General features: G+C 42.0%; 4 protein-coding genes across 4 annotated transcripts; 1 reads left to right on the top strand and 3 right to left on the bottom strand.

Annotated features, from left to right (window-relative positions):
- Positions 1 to 551: 551 nt before the first annotated feature.
- Positions 552 to 3747, bottom strand: mrps12 (mitochondrial ribosomal protein S12). Its single transcript, XM_088326625.1, has 3 exons — positions 3545 to 3747; positions 3373 to 3445; positions 552 to 1308 (listed from the first exon to the last, which is right to left on the bottom strand). The coding sequence occupies exons 2-3, from the start codon at positions 3422 to 3424 to the stop codon at positions 941 to 943; spliced, it is 420 nt and encodes a 139-aa protein (XP_088182751.1). The 5' UTR covers positions 3425 to 3445; positions 3545 to 3747; the 3' UTR covers positions 552 to 940.
- A 1239-nt stretch (positions 3748 to 4986) lies between these two features.
- LOC148371979 (ectonucleotide pyrophosphatase/phosphodiesterase family member 7) lies at positions 4987 to 9214 on the top strand. The gene is made up of 5 exons (XM_088326624.1): positions 4987 to 5562; positions 6378 to 6523; positions 6656 to 7279; positions 8595 to 8823; positions 8901 to 9214. The coding sequence occupies exons 1-5, from the start codon at positions 5325 to 5327 to the stop codon at positions 8972 to 8974; spliced, it is 1311 nt and encodes a 436-aa protein (XP_088182750.1). The 5' UTR covers positions 4987 to 5324; the 3' UTR covers positions 8975 to 9214.
- On the bottom strand, positions 9209 to 13455 carry tmem242 (transmembrane protein 242). The gene is made up of 4 exons (XM_088326626.1): positions 13154 to 13455; positions 12886 to 12986; positions 10765 to 10902; positions 9209 to 10694 (listed from the first exon to the last, which is right to left on the bottom strand). The coding sequence occupies exons 1-4, from the start codon at positions 13215 to 13217 to the stop codon at positions 10584 to 10586; spliced, it is 414 nt and encodes a 137-aa protein (XP_088182752.1). The 5' UTR covers positions 13218 to 13455; the 3' UTR covers positions 9209 to 10583.
- Positions 13456 to 14179: 724 nt separating this feature from the next.
- On the bottom strand, positions 14180 to 23965 carry LOC148371981 (synaptotagmin-11-like). The gene is made up of 4 exons (XM_088326627.1): positions 23699 to 23965; positions 20533 to 21422; positions 18504 to 18624; positions 14180 to 15934 (listed from the first exon to the last, which is right to left on the bottom strand). The coding sequence occupies exons 1-4, from the start codon at positions 23730 to 23732 to the stop codon at positions 15624 to 15626; spliced, it is 1356 nt and encodes a 451-aa protein (XP_088182753.1). The 5' UTR covers positions 23733 to 23965; the 3' UTR covers positions 14180 to 15623.
- Between the last annotated feature and the right edge of the window lie 1242 nt (positions 23966 to 25207).

Here is a 25207-nt window from a genome sequence, read left to right on the forward strand (position 1 = left end):
AACTTGAGCAAAAGTTGGATTTGTGACATAGGTCGGTCAGTCTTTGAATCCCAGTAGGGATTGGCCCCGTGACACGGATCGCTCACCGACTTTCGAACCCGAGCGAGGACTGGACTCATGGCAAGGATAGGTTCAAGCATTAGCGAAAGCTTGGGCTAATAAAAAACTGACCAAGAAAGACTTTAGTTGATGATTGAAATCAAAGCGGGAAATATTGTGGAAAAGAATAACGGCAACACCAAAAGAAAGAACCTTGTATGACCTCTTCAGGACAGAATCTCGAAGGAACGTAAGGCTTGTGTGGTCGGCCCTGGAAGGCTTGCGTTGACGGGAAGTTGGCGTGAGCAGTTTTGACTAAACTTGGAGAGGTTTTTTGTACGGATGTCAGGTGTACTGAAATTTCTTCCTACCCTTCAAGACGTCCTGCCCAGTGCCCGTGCGCACGCATGTGGACAACGCGGATAGGGATTTCTTGGGAAACGTGCACATTTATCTCCAACCTATCATACATGCCTTTGAAAGTAACGAAACACATAGTCGAAGGCATTGAATACTTACAATTTTTGTTTTATTTAGTCTCATTTGACTCTTCTGCTTCAAAAAACTGTTTTCTGACATAGCTTTTAAGCCTGATATTTTTCTGTGGTAGCATTTTACATGTTTGTTGACTACAGTAATTACACAGTGTTTCTGTGCCTGCCAAATTGCCAACCCTTGTTTTTCTGTTCACAACCGAGTTTCAGTGGTTGTTTTACTCGATTATAAAGAAAACAAAATTGCTGTCCGATCAGCCAATGGTAGGACGTTTCGGCAGAACATCAGTGTTGATCAAATTGTTAGAAAAAAAATCCGTAATGGAAGTGTATGGAACTTGGTGTTTAGATAATTTGGACAAACTGCCAGCCACATTTTGTTTCCTGTCTTTTGTACCAACACTGCCTCAGTGCTTCTTCTTTTCGACGTGTGCACAGTCGTACTTTCCCCTGACAATAGTAAGCTTTACACCGGGAAGATCTTGGGTACGCCCGCCCTGCACCAGGACCACGTTGTGTTCCTGCAGGTTGTGGCCCTCGCCGGGGATGTAAGCCACCGCTTCTTTGCCGTTGGAGAGCCGAACGCGGGCGCACTTCCGGTTGGCCGAGTTGGGCTTCTTGGGCTTGCGGATCATGGTCTTCAGCACCACCGCCTTCATCTGCGGGTGCCCGAAAGTGGCGCCCAAAGACCGCGGCGCCTTTTTGGGTTTTCCCTGACGATGCATTTGGTTGAGTGTGGCCATGGGTCGTGTCCACGCCGGGATGGACCAGGGAGCTGCAAGAACCCAAACATTCATCATTACAATGGTACAATTGTTTCCATGCATCCAGATTGGTTTCCCTTCCTGGAGACAAACAACCCCGTATTAGGGCTGCAACTAAAGACTATATCTGTAGTTGACTAGTCACCAACATTGGAAAAGATTAGTCGAATCGTCGGATGATTTTCTTTCCCGTAAATTTACCATGAAGTTGACTTAATTATGTGGCAAATGGTAAACACAAGAAAAATGGGTACAATTCTTACAAAAACTACTGTATTTATTTGTGTAAAACACATATTTTCTTTACAAAGAAAAAGAATTAAAAGTTTGAGTGTGCATTACGCATGAGCATTTACGGTAGTATATTAATGTACAAACGCTCCCCTACTTACGACCATTCGACTTACGAAAAACGGTAGATATGAACATTTTTTTCGGGATGTCGAAAAATATCCGGACATTGCAGTAAGTAATATTTTGTATTGTGTGCACCTTTTTCTCTGAGTAAAGGACATTACTGTAGTGCTTCTTTCCGCCGCTACTGGCGTGTGGTAGCGCTTTGAGAGAGAACCCAGCATCCAACCCGAAGAAGAAATCCGGCTTGAACTTCCTAGTTCATGTGTACTAAGTCTACTGTATATCTAGCGCTCAGAACTTCCACGTTTTTATTGTTTAATATCCCATGCATCCATTCAATATGGTAAGTGTAAAGAAGAGGCGAGTCTCTTTTGAAATGAAAGTGGAATAAGAAAGCTTGATGCTGTCAAGAAAATGGTCGGAACGCCTTTTTTCGGCCACTTTTTACAACGGAGGAGGAAGTCGCCTAACTCTTGAAGCGCATCTTCTAAAAGTCAATTAAACTCAAATGTATTTATCTTCATAGAACATATTATTTATTATATATATATATTTTTTTAGTAAAAAACAATACATGTTACTTATACAAGCCTTAAACATAATTATATAAACCTTAAACATACATTCCCTACAAAATTTAGCACTGAAGCAACTTACAAACAAATTCAACTTACGAACGATCGTCCGGAAGTAGGGCAGCGTCTGTATATGTGCAATGATTGATCAGTTGAAAAACATTGCTGACCACGATGCAAAAAATTGGATGCAATGGGAATCAAGAGAGTACAAAATCCTAAACATGAGACTACAAAACCCATGGACAGACTTATTAGCGGAAGGCAAACAGTAAATAAAATTAATCAGTGGTCAACAGCAGTTTTATAACAAAAGAACTCAATGATTTTTAATAGTTTGAAATCAGACGTTTTTTAACAACTGACATTTGTTGTTTGTAACGTTTAACAACTGATATTTGTTCTTCAGACTGCATGTATTTACTTTCACATATGTTTGTAATCCACAGTCTGCCATAATACTCGAGCTCTTTTATAGTGGAATACAGAGACTTCTCGCTACTTCGCATCTCAGTTATTGCTGGTTTATTCCTTCGGGAAGTTCTTCCCGTTACAAGTTTACCACTGGGAAATGCTACCTTAATTCTTTGCATGACTTACAATAAATGCCCATAATTGATCCATAATCCTTGCCCTGACACACATTTCATAGTGCCCTTTTTGTGGGTAGCATGCACCCTTCCCGTAGGGGGGCGATGAAGCTTCATACAGCAATGCTATACAAACCAATGCCAGCTGCCGGGGTGCATGAGGTAAGAAGAACCCCAATGGCAAAGCCATTGAACCAGAAACCAGTGTCAACGTAATATTTAAGCAGACCAGCGCTTCATAAAACATTCAAGTACTCTTCAATACTTGAAAACACAACTTTAAAATTCAAGCATGGATTTTGAGAACCTTTACGGACCCCAAATACACAAATTCAGTTCATATGCAATTTTAAGCTATTTAAAATTTGAAAAACACAAACAAAAGTTGTTTAATTTGTTGTATGTTCAAAAAAAGTTTTTTAAAAAGCGCAATAAAAATTAAGTTACAATTTTATTTAAAAATACAGCCGACTTTTATCTCCTTAACGCAACAATTTTACATTGGAAATAGAATCACCTTTACAACAATTTAAATGCTATTGATCAGACTTACCTTGAAAAAAGCTCGCAAAAGCTGCCAATCTCAATCCTCCCCACAATGACATCGTTGCAACCTCACAAAATAGCTGGTTCGATGGTGGCAAATAAAAATAATCATAAATGCAAAATAGATCTAGTCTTGCTAGCACGTCCTTGCGCTAGCCAAATGCTAGTTAGCAACCCACCTTGACGTGACGTCACGAGGAAAGTATAACACTTTGCACCTTTTTCAAGGCGTGTCACGTCACGCAAGCAGTAATATTTCCACAAAAATGCACATTTTAAAAAGTCAATCAAAAAGGAGCACAAAATCCCACGAAATAACCACGCCGTTCCAAAAAAATCACCGGAAACTGGTCCGTCAAACAAATAGCGACTTCCGCTTTCAAAAGAGACGTTTTTCAGAAAATTCATAGCTTTGTCGCAACAATTATTTTTCTTAAATTACTCCATCATATTTATGAAAAAAAATATTGTTAATTTGAGCTAAAAAAAAAACTCATTTTTAAAATCTAAAATAATTTTAATCTTGAAAAAAGATTCCAGTCTCAGGGGTCACACACGGGGCGGAAGTGGTTGAGTTGCCTGCAGACCACTTATGAAAATAGCTGATCAATGATGGAGGGTTGTGATATTTAAGGAAAATAACCATCATATCTCTCTGCTTTTCCTGTTTCGTTCTTTATCTCTGTCTTTCTTTTATTCTTTATCTTTTGTGTTTATCTCCTTATCGCTCTTTTTGTATCCTTTCTTTCGTTCTTTTTAATTTTCTTTTCGTTCTGTCTTCTGTCAAACACGCTTTCTATCTCTTTCTTTAAATATTCCTTCTTTCTTTTTTCAGTTTTTCTTCCTTATTTTTCTCTCTTGCTCTCTTTCTTATTCTTTCACACTCTTTCTTTATCCATTTGTTTTTTTCTCTCTTTACCAGTTTACATTTTATTTTTCCTTGTTTCCTTTTTTTGCTCTCTCTTTCTCCATTCCCATTTCTTTCTCTATTTTCATCTATATTTACTTTTCTATGTCACTCTCTCTCTCTTTCCCTCACTCTGTCTTTATATATTTGTATTTCTCCCTCTGTTTCACTCTATTTCCTCTCTTAATTTTTCTTTTTATCGGTTTCTTTTCTTTCGCTTTCTCCCACTTTCTCGCTCTCTCTTTCCTTCTATATTGGTCTTTCTTGCTTTCTTTCTTTGTTTTACTCTGTGTCCTCCCCTTATTTCTATCTCCCTTTCTTTATTTCTCTCTCTCTCTCTCTCTCTATCTCTCTCGCAATGTGAATCAAGGGAGTAAGAAATCCTAAACATGAGACTACAAAACCCAAGGACAGACTTATTCGCGGCAGGCAGAGAGTAAATAAAATTAATTAGTGGTCAACGGCAGTTTTATAACGCTAAATATTTGATGAATTCTCGCAAAATTCACTTTAAAATAAGCCAATAAATAATGGATGTAAAATAATCAGTGCCCTCATACAAGGCAGATGCTTTAAAGTCTATTTTAACCCTAACCATGGTAATAAAATAGCAGTAACAGTAACACGATGTTATTTACGCATATCAAACTGGTAGCTGTGTGCCAAGTACCTAAAAAGTATTTCTCGGACTTTGAAAGGACATGTGTCTTCCCTGAGAATTTAAACTTTGTGAACTCAACCTTGACAACTAGGTCAAGGTCGAAAGTGACAAAGTCTTCCCAATAGTGGCTGACGGCAGCACAAATCTTAGCATTTTCGTTATCTAATCAGCTAAAAAGTTGATAAGGCGACCAGTCAGTCGCTAGCTGTGTGGTAAAAAGTAGCAGCTGATTTTTGGCTAGCAGTCCTCAGTATTGGCGCACAATCGACGGTGCAAGGTCTGCCGGACGACATCAGCAGATGACAATCACAATCAAGCTGTCAATCATTAAGGAGTCCCGCCCTGTCCTCTCTGCTCTACGTCCAAGACGAAGGATCACAACCGCGACGTCATGGCGAGCACCAGAACCGTATTGGTCATCGTATTTCTCCTCTTTTTGTCCGTCTCGTCGGCATCAGACGTCCGCAAGCGCCTCCTGCTGATTTCCTTTGACGGCTTCAGATGGGACTACGACCAAGATGTGGACACACCAAACCTGGACAGGATGGCGCGTGACGGCGTCAAGGCCAAGTACATCACGCCACCCATGCTGACCATGACCTCGCCGTCCCATTTCACCACTATTACAGGTCGTTGGAAAAAGTCTGCTGTTGTCTGTCCTGTCCCGTGATGTCATGTCCTGATCTAGCGACTGGAATCTGTTCATGTTCTGTGTCCTACCTCGCTGTGTCATGATCCCGTTTGTCTTTTCCTGTTCATTTTGTTTCTTGTCCGTTCTCATTCAGGTCCTGTTCTGTCTCACTCCGTCCTGTTGTGGCCAATGTCTTTCGCTTAAGATCCCCGACCATCTAGTTGTGACATGATCCTGTTTGTCCTGTCCATCATTTGTTTAATCCTGTCCCATCACACCGTATCCTGTTCCTACTCCTGGCGTCTGCTCATGTCCTGTCGCTTCTTTGGTCATGTCATAATTTTGTTTGTCCGTTTGCACCAATCTCTTGTTGTTTTATGATAGGCAACTGTTTTTCTGTGATGTTGGACCATTCTCTGACTGGTCTTGCATATCCTGTCCAATGTTGCCCTGTCGCATCAATCTTTTGTTGTTCTATAATAATCGGCTATTCCCTAAGTGGTCTTTCACATCTTGTCTGCAATGTCCTGTCCTGTCACATCATGTCTCTTGATATTCTATGTTGGACTGTTCCCACACTGTTCTTTCATATCCTGTCCTTCCATGACATTTTGTCGCATCAAACTTTGTACTTTGGGATGTTGGGCCGTTCCTTGATTGATCTGTACTGTTCTGTCCTGTCACCTTAGCATGTGCTCTTGTTTCCCGACGCATCGTGTTTCTGTAACTTTGACATGTGAATCAAGCTTGGTATGGCACAAATTTGGATCCTGTCCTGGAGGGAATCTTCCTCATCACATTCTTTTTGTTCAGGCCGATGGGTTGAGGACCATGAGGTGGTCCACAACATGATGTTCAACCAGCAGACCAACCAGAAGGTTCCTCACAAAGAGACAATGCAACGCTCCGAGTGGTGGGACAACGGTGTCCTGCCGCTCTGGATCACGGCGCAGAACCAGGTAAGCTCTGGCTGGCCAGTTGCGCTTGCCAGTCTGTCTAGGGTCAGAGATGGTTAACTTAGAAGCTGAGTTGTCTTAGAGTGCCCGCCTCTGTTTACCTGAGAAGGAATAAACTCAGGGTTGTCTGTCCAGGGCCTGAAAACAGGTTCCTTCCACTACCCAGGAGGCGGTGCCAACTACAGTGGCCTGGCGGTAAACCGGGCCATCGTGGAAGTGGCGGGCCAACCTGACGACAATGAGACAGAGTGGCGGGAAAACATAGACACGGTCCTAGGCTGGTTTTCTGAAGAGGACTTCGATCTGGTTACTCTGTACTATGGCGAACCCGACAACGTAGGACACGCCCGGGGCCCGGACCACCCTGACCGTAAGGCCATAATCCGGCAGATTGACCGCACCCTCGGCTACCTGCGCCAGCAAATCCGTCAGCGTGGCCTGGAGGATCACCTCAACGTCATCGTCACGTCCGACCACGGTATGACCACCATCAAGAAGCGCCCCCTGGTGGACGAGATCATCCTCAACAAGTACCTCAACCTGCTGAAACTGGCCAGCTTTGAGATTCTGGACTACGGCGGCTTTGGGATCCTTACGCCGAGACCGGGGAAGGAGCAGGAGGTCCTGGAGGCGCTGACCAAGGCCCCCAACCTTACTGTTTACAGGAAGGAGGACATGCCCGAGAGTTTCCGATTGGGGAGGAGTCGACGCCTGCCGCCGGTTTTAGTGATGGCCGACCTCGGCTTCAACCTCAACTCGGTCAGTACTGTCTCTAGCCTTCCTTACTATAGCACAATAAAGACTGATCCTGCTATATGTCAAAAAAAGAAAACTACAATATGCATAAATGAGCATACACAGCAATGAGGTAATATCTAAAAATATTACATCAATGAAATTTATTCATATATTTATGTATTTTGTCATTTATTTTGTAATCTATTTCAGTGTTTATTTTGTCATGACTCGTGTGTTTTGTCATCTAGTTTGCATCTAGATTGTTGTCAAGAACGTCTTATAGTCAGATAGTTTATCGACTAGTTTGTTGGCTAAATTATTGGCAAGTATCGGTAATACTGCCGTCTAGATGTCGTCTGGATTGTCAGTTAGTTTATCGACTAGTTTGTCGGATTGTCAGCTAGTTAATCAATTAGTTTGCTGGCTAGGTTGTTCACTAGTTCGTCGGCAAGTCTAGCGACTAATCCGTTGGCTAACTGCCATCTGGATTGCAAGCTAGTTTATCAACTAGTTTCATGGCAAGCTCATCGGTTAGTTTGTTGGCTGGCCCATCGGCTTGTTTTTCGGCTAGTCCGTTGATCAGATTGTCGTCTAGTTTATCCACTAGTTTCTCAGTTAGTTCATTGGCTGGTCTATCGGCTAGTCCATTGGCGAGCCGGTCGACTAAACTGTCATCCAGACCGCCGCGTAAATAGTCATCTAGATTGTCAGATAGTTCGTTGGTTAGTCTGTCAGCTATACCGTTGGCTATGACCGTAGTCTTGTCCGTCAGCTGGTCCGTTGGCCAGCTTCTCGTCTAGACCTTCATTTAGATTTTCGTCTGGTTCCCGTCTAGTTTGTCAACTAGTTTTTAAACTAGTTTGCCGGCTAGACTGTGTTAGATTCTTAGTTAGATCGTCTGGATTGTCGTCTTGATTGTCGTCGGGATTGTAGGCCAGTCCGTCTGCGAGACCATCGATAGACCGTCCCCAAGATTGTCATCGGAATCGTCTGGTGTGTCGTCTGGACTGTATAACTGATTTTTGCCCAGGGTGTCGTCTCCTTTGTCGTGTACTTTGTTGTGTATATTGTCAATTTTATTTTCAAAGCAATTTTCCTCATATGAGAAGGCGGACCAGTTGTCTTAGCTTTTTATCCATCGGTTGATCGATGATGAACAATCTGTTCACTTGTCGATAAACCAATAAGTGAAAAGCTCAGCCAGTTCGGCCCCTTACCTCACTTGAATAGAATTTTGTAGAGACAAAATACATGGCAAAATAAATACAGAAAAAAAATAACCACGTGTTCAAGTTAAAGTTGCAATTGTCATGGTGTTGTTCTCCCTGCCAAGCAGAGATTGATCGTGTACGTGAACAAAGGCGACCACGGGTTCCACAACGGCGAGATGGACATGAAGATGATCTTCCGGGCTTTTGGGCCCGACTTCAAGAAGAACTTTGTGTCTGAGCCATTCGACAGCATCCACATCTACCCACTCATGTGCCAGCTGCTCGGCATCCGGGCCGAACACAACAACGGCTCTCTGGAGCAAACCTCTGACATGCTGATGGTCAGCTTTGGCGGTGAGGATCAAGAACGTGGAGATGCCAGGTAGTATCTGTATAGAAATGATCTAAATCTCACGTCATGATTTTGGCAGGAGGACCTCGAAGCAGTCCAGCGACAGCCATCATGCTAGCGATCTTCACCTTGGTTAACATGCTAATACTTTAGCGAGCACAACAAGATTTGTCACGATTCACTCCCTGCGTGAATCATCGCTCACAAAACTCCAGTGAGAAATTCTCTGAAATGTAATGACGCCATGATTGTATTATTTATTTGCTGTTCATGTTCCCACCTTTGCACTTTTCAATTAAACATTGGTTGAGTGCTGGAAATAACATTTCTGCCTAGATGAAGGCTTTCATAAGCTTTTTTTCAAAGGGTCATAAAACATCTAGTATGTTTAAATTGTCTTTGGAGTATTTTATTATAAAGTACAGTTCACACCCAGGTTACAGCAACCGTGCCCAACAATGTTTTCATTCTACAATGCGGATACATACAGTTCACGGATCCCTTAACCACTTGGGTCGTAGGGGCACCACTTTCTGTGTTTTGGCCTCTCCAGGCTGTTTGTTGATCTGTGGCATACACCCCCCCCCCATTGTCTGGTCGCCGTAGTTTTTCAGTGTAAAGCGTCACCCCACTTCAGAGATGAGCCGAACCGAATACTAGATCCTAATTCACTGGAAAAAACTTTTGAGTATCGTATCGTATAATACCACAGACGAGTCCAAATTCATACCAAACCCCTTAGTTTGATTAAAAAAAAGCCTAGATCTTCTTTAACAAAATTACTTAATTTTCATTAGCAAAAACATAGGCTTTTAAAAGGACAACTTTTAAATTGATAGCTTTAATTGGGCGTGGAGGGGCAATTCATATATATATATATATATATATATATATATATACATATACATATACATACACACATATATAATTACAGGCAGCATGGCAGCGCAGTGGTTAGCGCGTGCGCAGCCCAGTGCTACCAGCCTTCCTGTGCGCAGTTTTCATGTTTTCCCCGTGCTTGCGTGGGTTTCCTCCCACATTCCAAAAACATGCATGTCAAGTTAATTGGCCGGTCCAAATTGTCCCTAGATGTGAATGAGCGAGTGAGTTGCGACTGGCTGGCAACCAGTTCAGTGTTTCCCCTGCCCACAGCCCGAGGATGGCTGTGATCAGCTCCAGCACCCCCGCGACCCTACAGAGGATAAATGGTGCCGACAATAGAGATTATACATATATATATATAAAAAACTGCGCATATAAATATATCTCCATTATCTGCGCCGTGCTGGAGCCCATCCCAGCTATCTTCAGGCAGTGGGCATGGGACACCCTGAACTGTAATATATGTCCACTAGACCCCCAGGATACAGCACCCCTGCCTTATGATGCTCTCACTTTACTGCGTGGGATGCTTCTTACGCGATTCACACACAGACACCCCCCCATGCATCCACCTGCTACACCACTGTATTATACATTTTATTTGACCACAGAAGAGCAAATCTCAAATTCTACATATTCATAAATTACAATAATGTCATAAAAACATGTGAGCTAGTTGAGGCTTAAACCATCTTGTCAATAAGTTGTTAAGCTAGCTACGCTTACATTGACAGGAATCGCATCTCTCAATCTCTTTTCAACAGAAAAAAAATATGCCTGTTATGTGGCGCCAACACAAGCAGGAGGCGTTCTTTCCGCAGTCCCTCAGAGTATTTGAAGGCAGCACGAAGCTCACGACAGTTTGACAGATGCTCTCTGCTCATTCAGACTTCAAGAGCGAGTCCAAGTCATAAGGTTCCGCAGAACCTGCCGCACTCGATTTGGGGATACGCGGGAACAAGGACGCCATCTTCTGCCTCAAGTCGAGCAGCTGAAATCAAAAGAAATGGGGGTGACGCCAGGATCATCGCTGGCAATCGGCAGCAACATTTTCCACCTACGCTGCTCACGCCAAGCAATTTGCAGACGGTTAAGCTGAGCAAGCCCACGCCGCAGAAGGCGTAGACGGAACCGCGGCCAAGAGCTCGAAGTGCCAACGTTGCACCGCTTTCGGGAAGTGCCGACGCTGAAGCGACACCCTGCAAAGACGAACACAAAAGATATGATTAACATGTGGGAGCCTACACAAGGTTTTGACTGTGCCTTGCAATACTTGTTCTGGTACTACAGGGCAGCTGGGAGAATAAGAAAAGCGCTTGTGAGAATGTTGAAAGAGTAGCTAAATAAAATACCAAAACTACTTTCCATTGAAGAACTACGGATAAGCCTGTCAGTGGTCCATCTGGAAGAAGCCCCATGGAGATGAGTGTCCAAAAGTGGACATGTCTCAGCTGGATTAAATTAAATGTAAATAATACTGTTGATTTGAGGTAAGATCGGGCCTAAAAAAAAAAACAGGACGACCCAACCAGTGCCCACGGGTGATAAAGTCCGGCCCAGCCCACCAAATTAATTTGATTTGAGGGACAGAGCTTAAAGAAAACCCGAATTTTCGCATTTGTGAGGACGTGGGAGGAGTATGCCGCCAGCGGGTGCGAGAGAAGTGGACGGAATCGCAAAAGGGGGACTGAATCCATCCTGGATCCTCCACAAAAAAAAGAAACAAAGTACAATGATGGGTGGATAGTTACAAGAGAAAAAAGTTCAGCGAGAGAGAAGCCTGGTCTGAACCCGAACTTAATGATTAACAAAATTAACTCATAGATTGTATGCGCGTCACACACTAAAAAAATTCAATGAAACAGTGAGATGACATACAAAAATGCATTAGCTTCTATCTCATTATCACAGCATTATACATGGTACCAGAGACGAATGTTAAAGAATGGAGAAAACAAAGTCGTCCTGAAAGATATAAACGTAAAAAAAACACAACAAGGGAAACAACTCTTTGTTGTATGAGATGATGAATCAGACTTTAAAGGACATTAAGTAAATACATTGTAAATTTTATGTTGGTATTATGTTCATGGTTTACATTGACTATAAAAAATTATAATCTTGGCCATATGCAACTCTCAACGCTTGCCACTTACAATGCTTAGTTTTGGCTGAGGAAAAAGTAAAATGAAATTGAATACTGATTTTCGATCAAAAATTAGGTGGGCATTACACACAAATGCACAAGAAATGGGGTACTTGATAAGCCAAGAATAAAAGCACTTTGTGCAAGTTTATACAAACGAGCCGAAAAATCTTAAAACAACTGTAATTGGATTAGCGGAGGCAGTACTAGAGAAAACAGCAAAAAGTAATGGCAAAAGAACAATTCATGGACAAGGGGTGTACACTGCAGAGATGGTGGCGATACTGGTGGCACTAGAGTGGGTAGAAATAAAGGCACGTAAAAAGACACTAATATGAGCAGATTCAGCATCAGTTCTTGAAAGTAAAACATTTCATTCCAACAGTAAGCAGGATATCCTATACCAAGTTCTGAACACAGTCTCAAGAAAACACCAAGGGGGTCACGTTACAAGTTGTTGGATACCAGCACATGCAAGGAAAGGAGAGGGTAGACAAGTTGGCAAAAAAAGGGCACCAAGCGCTAATATTGTTGAAATGCAAGTAAGGCGTAAACTATATAGGAAATTAAGGGAAGAATTAATCATATATGGCAAAGCAAGTGGGAAGGAAAGAGCAGAGGACAACACGCGTATAAATTTCAACAAAATGTTAGGACAACAAGGGTTGATGGCAGAAATAGAATGGTGGAGATTGTGCTAAAAATAATAAGAATTGGACATAGTGCCTCATACAAAACGTTAAAATTGATAAGCCCATCACACTGACTTAGGTGAAGACTGTCAGAAGAAAGAATCAGTGGAGCATGTAATAATAATACTAATGATAATATATATGCACGCGGTACGAAATGCAGAGGGAGAAAATAAAGAAGGGGCTGGTAGAAGGAACACTAGAAGAAATATCACTGAAAAGATTGTTGGACTTGATTAATCCAGGAAATTTTAATAAATTTTGAGGAGTGGAAAGGAGACAAATATCCAAAATGGTTGGGGTCAATAGCAATAATAATTCCGATGCGTTATTAGGATCATCACCTTGTTGAAGCAGTCTGGGTTGTTCTTCTTGGCCAGAGCCAAAGTGGACCCGAACCCTGCGATCAAGCCCAGGGATGACACTGTAGCCAGGAAGATGCCACCTGTACAACATAAATCCAAAACTCACGCCGTCAAGTCCTTTCACTTCAAAAAATAGGTTACTGACATGTTTTCCTTACAACAATGTAAGCATGTAATAATCAGTTGGGTTGCCCAAGTTAACAAAAAGATTTAAGAATGTCAGCATTGAAACCGTGTTTTTGTTTACCTTGAATAAGCTTCAGTTTTTCGTCCTCCTTATTTGGGGACATATTGACATCGTTGGCGGCCATGTCTGGATGTTAATGGTCCGTCGCCATCAGTTGCGGGCTGAAAACAGGAGCAAACCCGGAACTATACACACGGACTCTTTTTCTTGTCCATCGTGTTCGGCAACTAAATTTGTTTCCAAATGTAACAAATATGCTGTCTAAAAATGCGCACAAAAAATATTTTAAAAAAACTCGACGTCCTTTATTGGTGACGATTGACGATGTTTCGATCCGCAGGGACATGACAGGTTGTTAATGATCCGTCGACAATTCATTGCCGACCGAAAACGAGAGGTAAACCAAGTCTCAATACGCGTACTCCCATTCCGTGTCCCTTTGTTTCAATATAACCAGGGTTGGGTAGGGTTACTTTAATTGGATTACTTTCAATTACTTTTGGATTACTCCAATACCAAATATGCTAATAAAAGACAAAAGTAACTAAATATGAATAAAATGATGACTCACAACACATGGTAAGTTTTCTCTCCTGGCTTTGATCTCCGGCAAAACTAACATAAAATGCGACAGAAACACAATGAAAATAAATCCAAACAGCTTGCCAACATCATTTTTGCCCTTCCATGTATTCCGATACTCCCCAAGCCTGCACAAAATTTAGTAATTTTATTCACATTTAGTTTCTTTTGTCTTTTATTAGCATATTTGGTATTGGAGTAATCCAAAAGTAATTGAAAGTAATCCAGTTAAAGTAACCCTACCCAACCCTGAATATAACAATGTAAAAATGTCAAAAAGGTGAAATGCCATAGGAATAAATATTTTGGATTATTTTTTAAACTTTTGACTCAATTGTGACGATTTCCAAGTGAAATGGGCGCCGCTTAAGTCAATTTTAAACAGCACTAACTTGTGTCCGTCGAAGAACTCGATATCTCCCTGGTGGAGAATCAGGAGAATGAAGACATAACTAGAGAAAAACGGGTTTGATGGAACAAACTTAAAAGAAGAAAACCCAGGCGTCAGGTTAATTTGTTTTATTTGCACGTAAACTGGGAGGTTATCGTCATTCAGCTGTACAGCAGGGGGCGCTCCAATGCGAGGAAAGCTATCAGGACAGTTAGAAGAACAACATCAATACAAAATGTCAAGTCTCCATCCACGTTAAAGGCTCGGACTGATATCATTTTTGGAGCGTGAGATGGTGTGCTTTATTTTCTTTTTTCGGGGGTCACAACATTCATGGTGCAAATGAGAAAAGCTCGACTTGTGTCGGGAATTTGGCTATTGCTGACTCGGCAGCCGAATCCATTCCAAAGGAAACTCGGTCCGATTCAAAGGACCATTCCAGGCCTTGGGTATGTCATTCATGACAAAGCTGAGAATTACAAACAGCAAGGTAACCTTCAGTTCATCAACAGGTCCGAATGATGTTAGCTGGGCATCGTCACCCACTGGGCTGTTTGCTTAGGATGGACCTGAGGAACAGTTGATGGAACCTTTGCCTGGGAAGGAAATCATTCATGCTACGAACAAGCACACACATGGAATTTTTTACAAGTGCCAGCTGCCAACAGCAGGGAAAGCCCTATGACCTTCAGATCCAGCTGAAGGTCAGGTACCAAGGGACTAGGTCAGGGATGTCAAAGTCGGTTTGTCTCTGGGGCCGGATCAATAAAAGAAAGTCAACATAATTTTTTTTAGCTTAATGTAGTTTTTCAGTATTATGCTTTATCATTCAGCCTATTTTAGTAGCCTACCCCACATATAATAATCATGGATAAAAACTGGATCTTTTCTAAGAAAAACACATTTATTCACAGAAAATAGGGGTAAAAATGATTTTCATGTTTGGTATTGAATGTGTTAACTGGTTTATTTTGACAGTTGAGTGAAGGCAGTTTTACACCTGAACCAACTCACTATGCAAAATACAGAATTTTCTCTTAATTTTTGTACTGGTGTGAACGAAAATTAAATACAAAATAATAGTTTGAGCAGTGCATGGGCAATACAACTTGACTGCATAGGCTGGTCCTACTAAAGCTGAGAGTATATATATCCTTTACTGCCCTCTTAGTGGCCAGAAAAAGCATTTATTTTTTAAAAATCATAACTTTTGATAAAATAACCTAGAGACTCGCTTCTTTTTTGTACATACTCAGAAATTGATGGCAGGCTGGGTTAAAGCAACCAATGGTCCAGCCCACCAGCTGTAAGTTTGATATACCTAGACTAGGTGGACCTTGAGCTGGATTTTAAGGACACGCAAAGCAGCATTTCCATGGCATGGTTTGGATTCTTCAGACTGGTAGTGGAAGGGGGGAATTAGGGAGAGGGGTCGGGTTTGGCATTGTCTTTTTCTCAAAGACATGCAATTAACTGCATGATGACAACAGCGACTCGCCTTTTTTGTCACGCACACACAAACGTTGCCCATTTGGGCAGAGTCTCATGTCCGGGCACTCAGTATTGGCTAAGGCCGTGCCACTTGGAGATCTGGCGACGGGGATTTTCACACACTTCCCGCCAGTGGGCCGTGCCGGAGGGGGTGGCGGCGTGCAGACCCAGAAGGAGGCGGCCCAGAACTTCGTTCTTAGCGGTGCGGTCGAAGTCCACCACCAGAAACTCCACCGAGACGTCGGGCAGCAGTTCGGGCGGGATGTCATAGATGAAGGACTCGTTAAAGACTGGGTTGAGCGTGCATTTCTTTACGTGTGTCTTCTTCTTGGCGATGCGCTTGCGCCCGTAGAACACGTTGACTTTCACGTACGGGTCTAAGAAAGCACAGCGGGACGCATTGTCACGTTTGGCCCATAAAAGCAAACACAACTTATGATATAGAGCACAGGTGTCAAACTCAAATGTGGTCGTCGCAACAATGTCGAGAGAAGCACAAGAGAAAAATAAGCTGTATCGCCTCAAACAACGTGCAGTTTAAAATATGTCCATTGCATTTTGCCAAAGCCAGGTGCCACTCGCAAAGCACCCACTGTAGGTGGCTTAATACCATGAATCCTATAGAGAACATTGAGGAAACCCATCCCGGTGTTATTTTACTTAAAATCAAAGTCACAGGCACCGTTCAGGGCAATATGAAAAATACAAAAACGGCATCTGGGTGTTTTTGCAGAAGTTCAAAAAAGCTTTCACTCCTTTCTATAATAGATATGAAATCCGACAATGAAGTACACATATCCAACTTAAGAAAAAAAAAAAAAAGCAGAAATACTGCAGAAATGCAGAAGTGTTTGTATGATATTTTTTCTTCTACAGTTTCCTCAAAGTAAATGAACTGTAGTGGAATTTATTTGGTTTTATTTTTTACAAAGGCACAGTTGATAAATACTACGAGCGATTACAACGTACTGAAGGAAAAATTTATTGAGGAAAATAATCGTTTAGTACTCAAATCTTACATCCCTTACTCATAGTTTAATTGTGAGCCTCTGAAAAGATCCCCAGCCTTCCAGCTCAAGCACACGTTTTATGCCAGCCATTTACTAGTTCAGGCCCTGTGGTAATGTTTTTTCTACTATGTGGCCCCTGAGCTAATTTGACACTCCTTATATGAGGATTAGGGTGAGGAGCTTCATTTAGACCAGTGCTGTCCATAGTATGGCCTTGGAGCCATCTAAGGCCGACTGACTACTTTTCAGTGGCCCACAGCATACAGGAATGTGAATGATGAGTTTATTGTTTTAATGTCATACATTCTGGATTCAATACACACCAATTGAAATATTGCAAGCCTTTTATGACTTGAATATTACTGATTACTTGTATACAGTAGAACTCGGTTAATCCGGATTCAGTTTATTCGGATCTTCACGAAATCCGGATAAAAAGTTTGGTCCGGATGATATCTAATGTATTTCTTACGAAAAACCTATGCATATCATGGATTTCATAATCCGGATCTTTGGCTATTCAAAATCTTTGACGTCTTCTTACCAGAAGAGGCTGGATGACGCAATTTACCCGGAAAATGTATGCCATCCTTTTGTCCATAGACAAACGAATTTCTGTTTGTCTTCGTGGGACGTCTTCCCGGTTATCACTGACTGACTCCATCTAATTGTGCTTGGATTCAAGTTGTGAGCTATTTGTGCAAAACGACACTGAAGGAGACTACGCTAAGTGTCACATCATGGCATCAGTGAAGAAGAGGAGTGGAGAGGACCAGATATTAGAAGAAAATTAACAATTATACAATACGGTAACGACCACACAGGCATGAAGAAAAAAGAACATTGTCAGATATTCTGACAAAGTATGTTTCATTAATATTCTGGAGTGGTCTTACATAGTTCACCCACGGAACACTGTTGTTGAGGTTGCGCTGTTTTGTGCCTTGTGTTGAAGACCCATGTCAATAAAGCTCCCGTTTGCTCCGACATTTATTACTTTGCCTCAGACTCACGTTCTTACACGTTACAATTCTCATTTTATCTGTGTGAATGAAAAACGCGCAAATTCATGTTCAATCAAACAAGATGAGTTCTTCATGTATTTTCTGCTAAATATCATTTTGACGTCAGGGCGTCTGAGAATACAGGACATCAATTAATCCATATAATCTGGGTTTACTGTACTTTATGATGGCACAGTAATCCCGCACTATAATGCGGTTTACTTTTCACAGTTTTGCTATTTCATGGATTTGCATCGCGCATTGGGTTATGCATTAAAATTTACTTAACAGTTTTTTCTACTTATTTGATTAATTTGACATTTGGTGGTTTTGTGTTTGTTATTTGTTAAACAAATGATTAAGCCTGTAATAAGGGTTTATTTTTAGTCTGTGAAACAGTACTTAATTGTATAATAGTTGTAAATAACTTAAGATGTCTATTTCACGGAGTTCGCCTCTCACGGTTCTTTTTGAACTGAAACCCCAGCGATAGGACAGTTGAGTGTTCATACTATTTAATATATGGTCGTGCAGTTTGTGTTCAAGGGACACTGATTTTGCTGTATTGTGTAATGGAACCGAAAAATAATGGTACAAATCACAAGGCAGAATACAAACTACAGAGACTCAAAGTGACCAAAAAGCACCATTTTTTTCTTTTTCTTTTTTGGCCTTTCATGAGGTTTTTGGGTGTATCGATAGGTGCAAGATGGCAGGCAATCATGTCATCTCCCTCTTGGTGAGCTACATGTTAAGAAATTTCTTGACCTACGAGTATTTAAGAAAATGCATGTTTATATGATGGCTCATGCAACTTTGCTTATAATTCTAATTAATATTGATTTTTTTTTTAATGAATGAGTTTTTTTAAGCAAAATAATACACAATATCCCTTTAAGCAAGAGTGAGGTGGAGAGTGCTCGGAGACTCACTTGCAGACAGGCCAGCAATGTCCATCTTGGGGAGGTGTCGCGCTTTAAGGACCCCTACACTCAAACGATGAGACACCGGTTGGTAGGACAAAGATGCCAGCAGTTCGCCACGACTCTCGCACTGGCAACACATTGCAAAAAATGTCAATTCCTGTCAGTTACACGGCATACAACCTGTGAGAATCACTCACAAATCAACAACAAAAAAATTAATATAAAGATGTATCATTAGGGCTTCAAGGCCCACTGTGGCACAAAAAATGGATGAAGAGATACATTATTAATGTTATTCAAACATTGCACCATGAGGCCTTGTGTGGCGCAGGAAATTGCCCAACTTTATCTTTGTAAAAAAGAAGGCAATTTGTTCTGCCCTCAAGAAAGAAGTTAATTTTAAGTTTACTTATCTTGAAGAAAACATTAAAGTTACGTCATACTGGGATCCATATTGGTTCAGTATTAGTATTCAGTAATAGTCCTCATTGACACATGGCATCATCCCTATTAAAAGCAGTTTGCAGTCACATGTATTTCATGGAAATGAGTAAATGCTTCATGGTTTTGTAAATCGTTAATGATGTGGTGTCAGATTCAGTGTATTACCATTGTATGTTTGAGTTTTGAATCTGTTTTTTGGATTAAAGTAGAACTTGGACGCTAATCTTGACCCAGCGCTTTATTTCAAGAAGAGTTAAGCCGCTGCTCAATTGTGTACCATAAACACACAAGTAGAGCAAGACACAAATGTCATGTATTTTTGCTTTCTTACAGTAATCAGCTGAGTAATTCTTACATGTATCCACATCTGTAGGTCACAACAGATGTTAATTTGTGTTTCTTTTTATAAACTTATTATTTGGTCATTAGGGTTAGTACATGGAAATATATTTAATAACATCATTCATTAAAAAAACGGTTGAAGATTGCACTGCAATAAAATACTCGAATAAATCAAATGAAGTGAATTATTTATGTTGTTGGACGTCTGCATAACAAACTCTCGCTGCCACCATAGGAATCGACGACAGATGCAGCTTTGTGTGACGCTTGTTTACGTCGTCTGGCCTTACGGAATGCTAATTGTTGTGGAATGTTTCAATTTTTATTGACGTCTTCACTTGCTGATTAGGGCTGCGATGTTTACTCGACAAAATCGATAATAGAAATAGTCAACAATGGAATTCAACTATTGCCAGCGGTCACAATTTTCCAACAGACTGGGGCATCTCTCCATGAATATGATATCTGCTCGATCTGTTCTACCGCTGTTAATTAGCCTGTTCTTGGTATACGGGGATAAAATGTTGACTTGATTCAAATTAATTTTTCATTTGCCTGTTTCTTAAAAATGGACAGAGGTTTATTTATGTTTTTGTGTCTACTGACCGAGAACTGTGCCTGATTGGTTTTATTTAATCATTGTACGAATCTGCTGTATATTCAATAAAAGACCTAATTTTCATTTTACCAATCTTCTTGTGTTTATCTTTTTTTCAAATACATAAAAATAAAAAATTACCGTAAAATATAAGGCGCACCTGATTATAAGATGCACCCAGTACATTTTAAAAGCTGTATGTGCACACATTGCCACAATATTTCCATTAACAAATAAACAGACTTGTAAAATTATTCCCAATATGGTGGTTAGCGCTCCCCTTTCGATTGACACCTTTTCCATGATAAGGTTCTGTTAGTGCAAGTTTTATTCAAGCACAAAGCGCAAAGTTGCATTAAACTTGAGTCTTCCTCGACACATATATTCCACCTGTCTCACTCTTACCTTTACTGTTCGGGCGCCCCTGGCGGCCGTTTGAAAAAAATGCATAAATTACCATCATTGTTGCACAAGCCGCAGGGTTGAAAGCCTGGGAAAAACGTCGCTGCTTATATTCCAAATTTTACTGTATACAATTATTTGAATAGTCGTTTCAATAGTAAATAAATATTTGTGTAGCGCTCAACAAATAAAGCGAACAAAAATTAGAACGAGAGCCTGTTGGCGGCCATCGGCATCACATCATCTCACCTGCATGTTCCTTTTGGTAATGCGCTGGCTGAGGTGGACCCGGCCTGTGCTGGGGTCCACGCCCTTGAGCGGCACCAGTGCCTCGCCGATGACGTCATCCCGGGCAAAGCGGTCAAAGCTCAACACCAGGAAGTGCAGCGTCAGCTCGGGCAGAGCGCTGTAGGCCACGCCGTAGAAGGTGAAGGTCTCGTCAAAGATTGGGTCAAGGGTCTTCCTCAGCACCCGGGTCTTGACGCGGTGCTTCTTCTCAGGCAACACGGTCATCTTGATGTACGGGTCCGAGCTGTTGGCTTGCTCGTCCATTGCGGGCAGGCCCCGGGCCCCCACCACCGTGACCACCAGGGCCTTTTTGGGAAAGTTGTAGTCCACAGCCAGGCTGACGGATCCCAAGCTGGCGTCGGTTTCCAAGGAAGCGGGCGTAAAAGGCGACGCCGTCTTGCTGCTGTTTTGGCTGCTGCCGGCCGAGCTGGCGTCCAGGCAGCAGTAATCGGCACGCACGGGCAGTGCCCGCTCTGCCCGGGTACCACTCGATCCGGCAGGTGCCACCAGGTGGCTCATCTGTAGCTGATCTGGCACATCCAGGACATTATTTTCGGCATCCACTAGCACCATCCCCCGGCCGCCCACTGCTCCACCATCGGCACGCCTAGCGTTGCGTACGATGCGTTTGCTGCCGCTGAGCGATTCTGGATAAATGCTGATGCCCTTCAGCATGTGGATGAATTTGTAAGGCGGGTCTTCGGCATCGCAGTAGCGGTCGCCGTGCAGTTTGTAGCGTCCGGACGAGCGCAGGTAGCGGCGCTGGCAGAAGGACCACAGTAGGAGCGCCGCGATCACTGCCGCCACCAGGACTCCCGCGCCCAGGAAGCCTGCCAGCACTGGAGATATGGCTGCAAGACAAACAGGAAGTGAGTTGCACTCCAGGGGAGCATAAAGCGAAGCGCGGGTGGGCGAGGAGCTTTATTTGTGTCGCGCTCTTTGCACTCCCTGTCCTAATGTGACACTACACGCACACTGTTGTTAAGCAGCAGCTGAAGAACCAAAATAAGGCGTGTTATTTATTGTTAATTTATTATTCCTTTTTTTACACCATGTAGCTACTGATGTCATTGCACAATTTTCATTGCACTACAGTTCTAATTCCCTTGCAACATAGGCCAGTCCACAAAAACTACTTCAGAAATGAGATACTACTTCAGAAATATAATGACATCAAGATGTAGAGAATGAAGACTGAGTGCTGTCTTGAGTGTACAACAAGATACAAAATGCCATCAAGTGGCAAAAGAGTGACCACAACACAAGGTTGGTTGTTAGGATTTGGTACGCTACTTTCCCCAAGAGGATGCCAACTGGGTTCGTAAGTGTGCACAGTTGTGTCCAATCTCCACACACTTGTCCCTTATTATTCTAGCTCTTTATTATGATATTTTGGGAAACACACATAGTAGGGTAATTCTCATTTCTTGTCATTGCTACATCAGGTTTGGTTTTTGTTTGATTTTTCTGGTTGGGACATTATGTGAGCTGTTTGTTAGCACTCATTTGTTTGTTACTCATTTCATTGTATTTTCATTTATGGTTTTGGTCTTTGTTTCTGGTTTGGATTTTGTAAGGTTTGGTTTTATTTGGACATTTTGTTGTCCTGTGAATACTTGTTGCATACTTTGTACCTTTATTTGTTATTAAATACCATCCTTATTTTGAGCACTCCTCAGTTTGTGCGTCCCACACATGGATCTACACAGCAAACCTAACACCAGGTTTGTCTTGAGTGTCTAACGTGAAAACATTATGCAATCAAGTGGCAAAAAAAAAAACATACCTGTGTGTGTGTGCAACATGAAACGATCAGGCATGAAAATGGGTCAGGGCTTAAAAGAGTGAGAAGAGTGAGAAGGGTGTGGAGGAAAAAACATACTTATTTCTGTATAACACGCACCGCTAATTTCTTATTAAAAGATCGTTATAAAATTTTGTTTGACATTTTGTCAGTGAAAGTGACAAATACATGCAGCAATGATCAAAATCCTTTATTGACAACTATTAACACAATACCAACACAAAATTTGCATTTATTTAAGGCCCTTCAAAGTTTGAAATATTTTACACCAAAGAGTGGTTTTCTTCATCATGCTTATTTCTTCATTCTCTAACATTTGTCTCTTATACCATGAATATAAATAGTGTGATAATGAAAAATCTAATGCGTGTTACACACGAAAAATTATAGTACTCCTGCCCATGCAAAAGACATTTATTTTAATTCAAACACACCACCTCAAACGCCCAATTCACTCTGGGAAATCTCACGATACCCACCCCAACCTCCACCTCAAAACACTTTCTCCTCGGATTTATACAAATCATGTGGGTCACCCCTTTTTAATTCAAAACGATGAATTTCTTCTCAAGGTGAGAGATTTTTAATGCCTGAAAGATAGTGGCATCAGAGTGACAAAAATGACCACAACACGAGGCCAGTGCTGTTATCAGTGTCTAACATGAGACAGTATCATCAAGAAAAAACAGTCACCTCTGTATAAACTTTCAAGGATAATTGTACAAGTGGTCATGAAATGATTGTGTAAGGTATATTATCGTTAAAAAGGTGAATTGCAATCACAAGGAGAGCATTGAGTGAGGGTGACAGGTATGCACTACCTAGTGTAAAAAAAAAGATAATATCAGAGGTGACTTTTTGAGGGGGCTAATGAACAAGAAAATCTCTCAATAGACCCAAGAAGAGCAGAACAAGGGAACCAGTGTAGCGAAAACAATGACGTCATGCACGTACACCCGCACTGCATGGGACAGACATGACGTCATCGCGAGGCCCACGACAACATCAATTCTTTTCCGCTTCATTTCAGTAATATCATGATCCTCAAAAGAAATGAAACTTCTAATCTTCTTCGGAATGTTAAAACAACGACGCAGGCAACGAAACGCAAAACATTAAAACACATTTGGGTGGGTGGACAAATAGCCAAAATGGCGGCAGACAGGGTGGCGCCCGCCCACCCTGTCTCCGAACCGCAGCAGGTGCAGTGAAAACGCTCCGAGCTTTCAAGGAGTCCGACACGGAGCAAAATGACGCGTACTCCACCACAGTTAAAAGGACAGCCCCTGTCACCATTCCCCACCCTGAAGTGAATTCACTCACCGTACGAGGGTCGCAAATCCGTCATGTCCGCCATTTTGTGGAACCTCCCTTGGACCGCCAAGTAGACCAGAGGAAAAATGACAAGAGGAAAAGAGGACGCGGACACAGTGCTCCTATCGCTTCACATTCGTCAGCAAAACCCTCACAGAGGCTGCACCGACCCGGTTGGGTTGGATTCGGGAGTCTTCTCGCGTCTCCTGTCGTCGCTTCGAATGGGGATGCTCGGAGGATGCAGCGAGTCTGCGCAGTGAGGACGACGCCCGTCAAAGATCTTCTATTGAGGAGCAGGGAAAGATGAGGTCTTACTCGTACTCAATTCAGCGAGATGCTGTCTCACGCCCACGGCTCACGGAACCCAAAACCACGTGGATCGTAGGGGCACCATTTCCTGTAGTGTGTCTTCTTGGGCAAATACAGCCCGGCAGCGCCCATCCCTCTTCCAGACGTTTTTGGGTAGGGGTTTGATTTTTAATGTTATGGTACAAATACGTTATTTTAATCTGAATTGACATTCCTGTAACGAGCTTTGAAAAGAAACACAGAACAACTTTTTGGAAGCCTTTGGTGAGACTATGCTATTATTATATATTTTTTTTCACTACTGTATTACGTAACATTACATCAATGCCTAATTGTTCATAAGGTGAGAATAATTGTATCTACTTGATTATAAAGTTCATTACAAGCAAGCACCATGCACAAATGCATTGACGAAAAAGTTTTAAGTTTGTCAGTTTTAATTTTAATAGTGGTATTTATTTATTTATTTTCCTTTGCTATGACTTAAAATATTGGATATGATGAATGTATTTTTCATAAATTAGCTTAAACAAAGTGCATATTTTGTCACGTCAGGCGCAGTTTCCATGGCGCCCAGTCGGTCCCAGACGGGTGGTGCTGGATTCTGGCGCGGTTGCCGCGGCGCCAAATTGGCCCCGCCCATTGACACAGGCTGAGGCGCATTGACTGATTGCTTTTGGAGTACTTAAACGCGTTCTTTCTAACTGTGCTTTGGCGGAGCGTTTGTTAAACCTTTTGAACCTACTGTGAGATTTCTGCAAGATCTGTTTGACTCTGAGAAATGCCTAGTCTAAATTTGCCAGCGTTTGATCCTATTTTTATTTTGGTCTGATCCGTTTGTTTTTGGAAATTCTTTTCTTTTGAGTGGATTTCTAATCCACTCCTGCGACCATCGATTCCCGGATCCATTGTGCGCCCTTCTCCTCTTTCCCCAATAAATTGTGAGAACGTCTACGCGAATGGGTGCTTATTTCCTGTTCCCCGCTCCGCTCCGTGACATGTTTCCATAGTGCAGTGGTTAGCACATTCTCCTAACACGCAAAAGGTCCCCTGTTTGAGACTGGGTGGAGACATACTGTATGTTGGAGAGGGATTGGTGCGTCCAGGCTGTTCTTGCCTAAGACACACCAAAGGAAATGGTGCCCCTATGACTCTAGTGTAGGGGTGGCGAACAAGTTTGACGCATGCGGCTCTAGAGCCACGTGTTTG

This window comes from Urocampus carinirostris, chromosome 2, assembly GCF_059441175.1.
Source record: "Urocampus carinirostris isolate Australia breed hairy pipefish chromosome 2, RoL_Ucar_1.0, whole genome shotgun sequence".
Taxonomy (NCBI): domain Eukaryota; kingdom Metazoa; phylum Chordata; class Actinopteri; order Syngnathiformes; family Syngnathidae; genus Urocampus; species Urocampus carinirostris.